General features: G+C 33.1%; 1 protein-coding gene across 1 annotated transcript; it reads right to left on the reverse strand.

The window, feature by feature from the left end:
• Positions 1-920: 920 nt before the first annotated feature.
• LOC133976241 (histone H2A homolog) lies at positions 921-1,691 on the reverse strand. The gene is made up of 2 exons (NM_001427379.1): positions 1,413-1,691; positions 921-1,316 (listed from the first exon to the last, which is right to left on the reverse strand). Exons 1-2 carry the CDS (start codon positions 1,620-1,622, stop codon positions 1,077-1,079), a joined length of 450 nt encoding a protein of 149 aa, NP_001414308.1. The 5' UTR covers positions 1,623-1,691; the 3' UTR covers positions 921-1,076.
• Between the last annotated feature and the right edge of the window lie 8,245 nt (positions 1,692-9,936).

Here is a 9,936-nt window from a genome sequence, read left to right on the forward strand (position 1 = left end):
ATTTTAATTTTAATATAAATATTAAAATTACAAGTGATAAATGTCTATTTTATAAATAAAAACAGAAAAAAAGAAAAATTGTTGAAGTTGAATTTCAAAACTTGTATATCTTAATATATCACTATGATTATTAATAAAGATCATAGTAAAATGTCTTAACAAAAGAAAAAAAATTGCATGCAATTACCTAAGATCTCTTACTCCTTACTCGGTTAGTTGTAGTACCTAATCAAATTTATTTTAATCATACTCTCCATTTTATCTTTATCAGATAAACACCAATAGCATTACAATCAGATTTCCATCATATTCATTCTTAGAGTATTCATCTAGGAGTATTTTATTTCACCAACATCCATCTTATCACAAATTTGTGTTTTAACCATGGCTATACACTTCACCACAATCATACATATCACATTCATATACAGTGGTACCTATTCAAACTAATAGTCTCATCACAATAATCTAGCTTTCAAAACATTATCTCCAAAAAAAATAATTCATTAAAATCAATTTCAAAAAAAATGTCTTTTGAAGAAGAAAAATATAAACAAAATTAAAGTATATAAACATTCTTGGTCCAAAAACCGCAACAGATAATTAAAATGCAAATAAAAATCTGGACTGATACATTGGTTTTATAAAAAAAATGTGAATTTTGGATCAATCGTTAGATCTAAGACATCATATATCAAACTTTGAACTTCGCAAGAAAAAAATGGATATGCTTTCATCACCATTACCACAATCCGAACCACCACAAACACCAGCCTATATGTTCATTGCTGTCTCCATCCACAACCATCTCCATCGTTTTCATCAATATACTTGGTAAATCTAAACGGCTAAATTTCAAAATAGTGAATACATTAATAAACTTATCAAACTGGGAGAACTTCTCAAGTAAACAAAGGGTGTAACTAAAAACAAAACGTTTTCATTAGTCAATTAATCTACTACAAGAGGCACGGCATTCAAATTACATAGCTAGATATACATTGAACAATTCTGTCACATGAGAGGTGCATAATCTAAGATATACACACATAATAACAAGAAACGAATAAACCTATCTAAGCTTTCTTGGGAGTTTTCTTGGCCTTGAAAGGGGACTTAGGAGCACTTGCGGCACTTTCTGTCCTCTTAGGCAAAAGCACAGGGTTGATATTAGGAAGAACACCACCATAAGCAATAGTAACACCAGCAAGCAATTTTCCAAGCTCTACATCGTTCCTCACAGCCAACAACAAATGTCTTGGACTAATCCTATTCTTCTTGTTATCACGTGCCGCATTTCCAGCCAACTCAAGAACCTTCACAAAACAAACTCCAAGATTAGGATTCAAATTCAAAAATTCAATTCACAAAATTTTCAACTCAGTAGCAGTGAATTTCAAAGAAATAAGTACCTCAGCAGCAAGATACTCTAGAACAGCAGCCAGGTAAACAGGAGCACCAGTACCCACACGTTGAGCATATCTACCTTTCTTCAAGAAACGGCCGATTCTTCCGACGGGAAACTGAAGACCAGCTCTGACGGATCTTGTCACCGCCTTCTTCCTTGGTCCTCCTCCTTTTCTTCCTCCTGCTCCCTTCTTCACCTTTGTGCTTGCGTCCATTTTCACAATCGAGCACTAGATTCTAGCTATGAAATTGTGAGAGATTGTGAGAAATGGTGAAGATGAGATGAAAGTGAATCTGGTGTAGGTAATCATTTATACTTTCACGGTCATGGTAAGGATATTGCTTTGAAAAGATATCTACCGTTAGATCAGAAATTATGATTCATATCTATGGCTCGCTGTTGCTTACTTGGCGATCCGCTTCTTCTAAAACTGACCAATGAGAACTGGTCTGGATTTTATTTAATCAAATTTGAATTCTTCCAATTTTGTTTTATCACCATCTGCTCACTTACCAACGGAATTTCTTCAAATTTTAAAAATAATTTTTAGTTAGTTATTTTAATCAAATTTTAATATAACATTAGTAATAATGAATTTTTTTATAGGGTCATGCTAACTGGTGTTTTGATTAAAAAATTTAAATAAAAAATATTATAAGTTTCAGTATGTAATCAATGTATAATATTTTTTTATAAAGATAATTATTTTTTTAATGGATACATATATATATATATATTTTTTTTTTAAATAGTTGCCTTCTAAATCTTTTAAATCTTTTAAAGAATGTCAACTTATATTTTTAATGTTTTAAATAGCGCCTACGAGGCAATCGTTATCATTTTTCTTTTTTATATTTATAAATTAATAAATAAATAAATGTATCTTAAAAATAAGTAAGTAAAATATTAATAATCATATTATATCATTATTTTTAAATAATAAAATTAATAATTATAATAAATATTTATTATTAACATTATTTTTTTTAACTCATGTAACCATAATAGTGTATCGTTGTTATTATTATTAGACGACTTATTTATAATGTAGGAAGAAGAAGCTTATATTATTGTGCAAACTACACTAAAAATATTTGTTACAATGTGTGATATTCACAAATGTGATTTGTGAAAGCTACATAATGCTTCTATAAAACTTCTTACAAAACCTTTTACAAATGAAATAGAGTTTCTCTCTATTTATAAATGAGATTATTTGTATACCAAGTAATATCTAACTAACTAATAAAAGAAAATAAATGTTAAATTTGATTCTATCAAGGTTAACTCATTTTACAACTACATATTTCGACAAATTGTATTTGACATTCTATCAAGTACAGTTAATATAGGCTCTATTCCACTCTTGTCGAAAGCACGTTATGATCGACACAAAGTGATACAAATATAACTGATAAATTTATGTATGATATAACTATTTCTGATGTGACATCAGTGTATTTAGTATATTGTTTTGTTTCATCCATCTAATTATAATGATTGTTATACATTTGAATGATCAATGTTAATTCTGTTTCGGAATCTGACATTTGTATGGTGAAGTAAAAACATTCTGATCAATCATATTGAATAATCGATCATTACATTTTGATGGTATGAACGCATTTGCATTAGAGTTTGTGACGACACAAGAGTTGTGCTTTTAGGGTTTGCAAAAAGCATCAACTATTGATGTGTCAATATTTATAAATCGATCATCTATTATTATGTATTATTAAATTACTTATTATTATGTAATTTGGTATACAGTTATGACCTTAAATTATGGCGTTTGTTTATTCTAAACACGGCATGTGTGTCGTAATTTATTTTATTTAAATACGGCATGTGTGCCGTAATTTATTTTATTTTAAAACAGCATATGTGTTGTGCCATATAATTATTTATTTAAATAGTATAGTTGTTCGAGTTCAAGAGAGTTGAAGAGAAGACAACGTCAAACGATAACATTGGCGGAGAAGTTTACTCGTGGGTCAAAGAATTGTTATAAGGTCGTTTATGTAATTCTCACGTTTTAGGTGATCATAATTGTTACCAAATTTTATTTTATGTATGTGATGCATGAAATGTATATTTATATGTGTGTGTATGAGATACACAAATCGGTAAGATCAAACATAAGAAAACCCCCTCAATTAAACATTAAGTTAATCGTTTTACAAAATTTTAGCACTCATCGAGATTAATATCGAATAATGTAGGTTTCACCTAACGCGAAGTGCATGTTTTATATTAGTAAGGTTCGATAGGATAAATGTAATATTCAACTGCTGAAATTTTGGGTTTGACTTAACTAAACTAATTATAACAATATTATATATGTATAGAAGTGAGAGTTAGGAACAATCCATATGATGTATTAGAATAAGGAGTTTTTCGCCTAACTCAACTGATAAAATTCAAGAGTTGTATTAGATACAACCGGAAGGAGTTCCTACCTAAATAATAGAGTTTTGCGTAATCTGCCTATGTGAACTTAAAACAAAGTGAAACTTGGAAACCGATCCACTAGAAAATCTTCTAACGAGATTTTCCGAATCAAATGTTAAGGGTCATTTGGTTTTAGTAAAAATAGTGGGAGCATTTTAATAAAAGTCCTTATTATAATAATTTAATTTGATACAATATTTTTACACGTTTTGTTATTAAAATTTCTTTTTGCATTTTTATTTTATATTTTATTGTGAAATGTTCTTATGAAGGAAGTAAGGATCAGAAAGGGGTTTCTGAGTTTTTTACATAAATTGATAATTATTCTCAAGCACGAGAAAAATTATAAGTTTTCAAGCAGTCAATTCCTAACAATAGAATATAACTAGATCTAAAGAACGATACTTATGACAAGGATCAAGTCGAATGTTTAGATATAACATATCTCATAATCGAAGTCGTCATGGAGAATGATATGATCATTAACCTCGAGGATTTTCTTTAAATTAGAAATATAAGATATGAGAAATGTAAAACTTTCCAAGGTCTCTTTCTATACAAGTTAGGAATCTAAATAGATCTAAAATAGTTTTGAGATTTAAAATTTTGGATTTCTTATAGATGAAATAGTTGGTCATAAGTTTTACTTGAGAGCCACATGATCATTGCCACGTCAATTAATGAGATGATCTGAGGGCGTTGGATTTTCCTATTTTTCTTATTTTCTTTTAATTTCAGTTAATTCCTTTTATTTTCAAAAATTCATAAATATTTTATTTGAAGTCACAAAAATATGAGACCAATGCCAAAAAATTTCTTGAAAAATCTAGTTTCATATTTTGATTTTTAATTATTTTTGTGACTTCATTTAATATTTTTTGTGAATTACTTGGTTTTTATTAGTTTTAATTCATTTTAAAATACTTTTTGATATTTGAAAAATCCAAAAATATTTTCCTAACACCTATGGATCATGATAAGTCAATGAAAAATAGTCTCATCAATTTCTTATTTGATTTGAGATTTATTTGAGATTTTAATTCATATTGTGTTATTTTTTATTGTCTTTAATTGTTTTTAAATAGTTTCTGATTTCAAAAATTATTGAGAGAATTTGTCAAGGTATGTTTGACCATGTTAGACCTATGAGAATTTAATTAGACTTGTTGAAGTTGATTTGAATTGAATTTGAGGTTTGACCATATTTTGTCCATTTTATTTTGCATTTATTTTTTAATTCAAAAAATACCAAAAAAATGTGTTTGACTTGTTGACTTGTAATCTTCATTTCTCTTCTGTTTGGCCTTGATTGATGATGACTTGGTTCACATTTGATCAATTGAGTTTGATGTTTGATTTCTCTTTCCATTCATTTTCATCTTCATTCCTTTCTTTTTATTTTGGCCAATGAGTTAATGTCTTATGGTTGGTCTTGACAAATGAGAGGTTTAATCTTCTTTGATCCAAACCAAACTCAACTTGATCCAAGATCAAGTGAGTTATTTTATGTCCAAGATAGGTTGCTTCTTGGTTAAGCAAAAAAACCTAAAGTCCATACAAGGCTTTTCCCTTTTTGTTTTGGCATGGCAAGTTTTTGGAGCTTGGCTTACTAGTCATGATCTCTAACTTGTGTTTATTTGCCTATAGTTTTATTGATCGGCCTCAGATAGGTGTGACTATATTAGTCCATTTACGATTGTTTAACATAGCGCTACATTGTCTTATGACAAACTAACATAACCATACTAATTACTAACTTTAATTTGAACATTTAATTTCTTGCCCTTTACTTTTAATGCAATTTATTTCTTGCCCATTTATTCATATTGCCTTTTTCATTTTGCTCATTTGAGCATATATTTTATGTTTATGTCATTTTCCTTTTGCTCATTTGAGCTCATTATTGTATATAAATATATTGTTGCCTTGTGGTTATTTTGTCTTTGTTTTGTGTGAACCCAATGCAAAAAGGAGAAAGGACTTAGAATTAGGATATACCTAGGCTTAAAGGAGTTCAAGAGCAACTAGGCCTCATGCCTTTAGAATGCTAAATGTGTTGAAGAGAAACTAGGCCTCATACCTTTAGAATGCTAAATTTCAAAGTTGACTTCAAAGGACTTCCTTTCCAAAACTTATTCTTTGTCCATTCCTCTTATTGTGTTGTGAACTTTTTGATGTTTGCTCTTGTGTGATAGGGATTCCATCTTGAGATAATAAGGAGGACCATTGTCATGAGTAGCCAAGTTAAGAGAGACAATCCAAATGGAGATCCTAAGAGCTTGAATATATTTGTTTGATTGCTTGAGTGTTTGCTAAGTCCAAAGGAAAGAAGCATCTTGAATCATCTCTATGATTTCAAGAAAAGGAACTCCAATGGTTTTATCTTTCTCCTCTTATCTTTGTATACTTTAGGACTAGCCCTTCTCTTCTTCTCCCCACTCTAACCCAAGCCAGAAATCTTTCTTGTAAGCTTTGACTTTGTTTTCAAACTAGAATCCTAGGCTTTATGCCTTTGACTTTTCAAACTCTTTTCATCAACACTCATTGTGAATAAATCTTAATCCAACTTTGACTTCATTTTGTAAATAAATCTAACTTGTAAATATAACTCACTTCAAGTTGATTTTGTGGTTCCAATGGCCACCTCTTTAAAACCTTTTCATAAACATTAGTCATAGGTTTGAGTTATCATAGTGGTTGATATAAATCTCACCTCATCCTTAGTGATTGGACTATAAGTCTTCCATACTTATTATAGGGTTAATCCCTCACTAGTATGTTGAAGCTCTCTTCACATGGTGGATTGTTGGTTTAAGTTGAGTTTTCTCCCTTTGATAACAAAAGACCTTAAGGCTTTTGATCAAATCAATTCACCAATCTTTGTGATTTTTACCCCGAACTACGAGGTTTTGATCCTACCTTTGTGATGGTACGTAGGCAATGGGTTCATCCATTCAAACAACAAAATTGTAAATATAATATATTCTTCTCTCATCCCTCCAATCTTTTGCACCCATTTTCACAAATACCAACCTACAACACATGTTTGCAAAAAGAGGTTCCCTTAGAGTACTAAGGATGTTTTGGGTGCGTAAAACCTTCCCATTTCATAACCAACCCCCTTACCTAGATCTCTGACATTTTTATTAGTTTTTGATTTGATAAAACTTCTTACTTGGCTTTTGTTCGCTTTTTATCCTTTCCTTTGGACAAATAAAAGTGCGGAGGCGACTCAAATTGTATGTTTACTTTTGGTTTAGTCAATAAACCTAAAGGTAACGAAAACTCCGCTATAGAAAAGTGGCGACTCTGCTGGGGATAACTTCTCTCTAATGGGTTTAGCCTACTTTTTGCTTATGTGTGTTGTATGTTTATATTTGTTGGTGACATATTTTTGTGCAAATTTGGGATGACTGTATTATTTGTAATGTATGAATTGCTTGATATATTAATTGCTTGCATGTTTGGTGGTTTCTTGTGAGATGAGTTCTATACCCGAACTCGAGTGTACTTATGATAGGAGAATGACATAGTCTGGTTGACTTGTCTGGAGTTATTCCTTTAGCAAGTTGACTTGCAAGCCCATTCACTTGGTGGAGGTCTTATTGGGATCAATAATGTCACACGAGTAGTCGTGGTTAGGCATTACTCTTTCCAATATAAAGCTTAGAAGCCAAGGACCTTAGATACCTAGCCTATTTTGGCCTATTTTAGGACGTAGTGCGAAGGTCGTTCAAGTGTAAGATTTGATACGATTGTTACGCGATACTACACTCATAAGAGTCCCTTTTGAGAATATTTTTGGAGGACGAGTAGTCGTTTCATCCGATAATATCCGAAAGATGAGATGATGACTATGGGGACCTTTTTAGAACATGATTGTCAGGTTTAACCATAGTACACTCCCGTTGGGTGGTTCTTAACCGAGACTCCATGCTCGTGACTTACAACAAACCCTTGATTCGCGATTGATATGTTCTCGTACATTCTCAATATCAATGGAACTTGGGTGTTGATAAGGTGTAAACCATAATCCACCAAAATGGATGATTGATATTGATAATGACGTGAACCATCCCATGACCTTTGTATGGTGTGACTTGCTTGAGCCTTGAGTGTGATTGTTGCATCCATGCATTCACGCATTCATTTGCATCCATATCATCAACAATGAAAAAATTTCAAGGAACTTAAGAGGTCTATTTGCAAATTTTTAGACATGGATAAGCAAAGAAGGAATACGAAGAAGTACAGTTTCAGACAACCCGACTTGAAAGAGTTAAGGAGATTGACATCTTATGTATTAGAGCCCTTGGAGTTCAAAGCTCGTCATGGGAAGCTTCTGTCTATTCTCTCTACCAAAGTGGATGAAGGTCTGATGAGTGTGCTGGTGCAGTTCTACGATCCTTTGTATCGATGCTTCACTTTTCCGGATTTCCAGCTTTTGCCTACACTTGAGGAATATGCCTATCATGTGGGTATACCTATTCTTGATTAGTTACCGTTCAGTGGTTTGGGGAAGGTTCCGTCTTCTCAAGAGATTGCTGACATGCTTCACATGGATGTATCTGACATTGTTGCTCATATGACTACCAAAGGTGGAATTCAAGGTCTCCCATCTGATTTTCTCATTGCCAAAGCTACTTTGTTTGGGAAGGCCATGAGTGAGGACGCTTTTGAAGCCACATTTGTACTTCTCATCTATGGGCTAGTGTTGTTTCCCAACATCGACAATTTTGTGGATGTGAACGCTATGGGGATTTTCTTTTCTCTTAACCCCGTTCCTACTCTGTTGGGTGACACTTATTTCTCTTTGCATATGAGGAATGCAAAAGGTGGTGGTTCCATCGTGTGTTGTCTGCCTCTATTGTACAAGTGGTTTATTTCGCACTTGCCTCAGACGCTCGCCTTCAAGGAGAACAAGGGATGTCTACGGTGGTCTGCGAGACTCATGTCTCTCACTAATGATGATATCTCTTAGTATAACCGTGTTTATGATGGTATTCAAATTATTGACTCTTATGGTGAGTTCTCCAATGTGCCTCTTCTTGGTACATGTGGTGGAATTAACTACAACCCTGCTTTGGCTCGCCGTCAGCTTGGGTTCCCCTTAAAGGATAAACCTAACAACCTTCTGTTGGAAGGTGTATTCTTTTAAGAGGGTAAAGATCCCCAGAACTTGAAGGATATGATGGTCCGCGCCTGGCACAAAGTTCATAGGAAGGGAAGGAAGGAGCTTGGTCCGAAGAATTGCATCGCTTTGGAACCCTACACCTCTTGGGCGAGGAAGAGAGCTCTTGAGTACAGCATGACGTACGATTATCCAAGACCTACCCCTATGGTTATGGTTGGTCCTTCAACCCTCCCTAACCAAGGAGTAGATGAGTTGAGAGATGAAGACCAGTCACGTGCATGGGTTCGTGAGCGTGAGGAACTACTTCAACAACTCAAAGATAAGGATGCAATGATAGAATTTCTAGAGTATCAGGTTATTGATGAGCCTGATGACGTGGTTACTTCTCTTCTTCCTCACTCATCTAGGTTTTGGAATAGGAAGTATGATCAGCTTGCCAAGGAGAAGGCCGATATGGAAGCAGCTTATGAGAGAGAGGTGAAGAGGCTTCGTGCAACCTATCTTCCGATCTCGAAATCTCTGGACGATTGTTTCTAGGGCTCCATAGGATTGTTTCTCTTGTTACCAAAATTGTACTACTTCTTTGGTGTAAAAAGTTTCCAAATATTATTACTATGAGTATTCCATATATGTCTTAAAAGTTGAATATTTTCAAATATTTGCAAATAAATCTCTAAAAGTTCCTCTGATTAAAAACAAACCATATGCACAAACATTGCATGCATCATATGCATAAGCAGGTTTTGGTCTGAGCTCTTGATCAGTGGTCTAACTCTTTGTTCTTCATTTATTTTGAAGACAAGTTGACGCACCGGTATAATACCAGAGCCAATCATCCGAGGATAATGGAGCATCTAGAGCAAGAGAACAAGGACTTGAAAGAAGAAATTACTAGGTTGACTGTCATGATGGAGTCAGTTCTGGCCGCACATAGCCAAGCTTC

The sequence above is a fragment of the Lathyrus oleraceus genome, chromosome 2 (genome assembly GCF_024323335.1).
Source record: "Lathyrus oleraceus cultivar Zhongwan6 chromosome 2, CAAS_Psat_ZW6_1.0, whole genome shotgun sequence".
Lineage (NCBI taxonomy): Eukaryota > Viridiplantae > Streptophyta > Magnoliopsida > Fabales > Fabaceae > Lathyrus > Lathyrus oleraceus.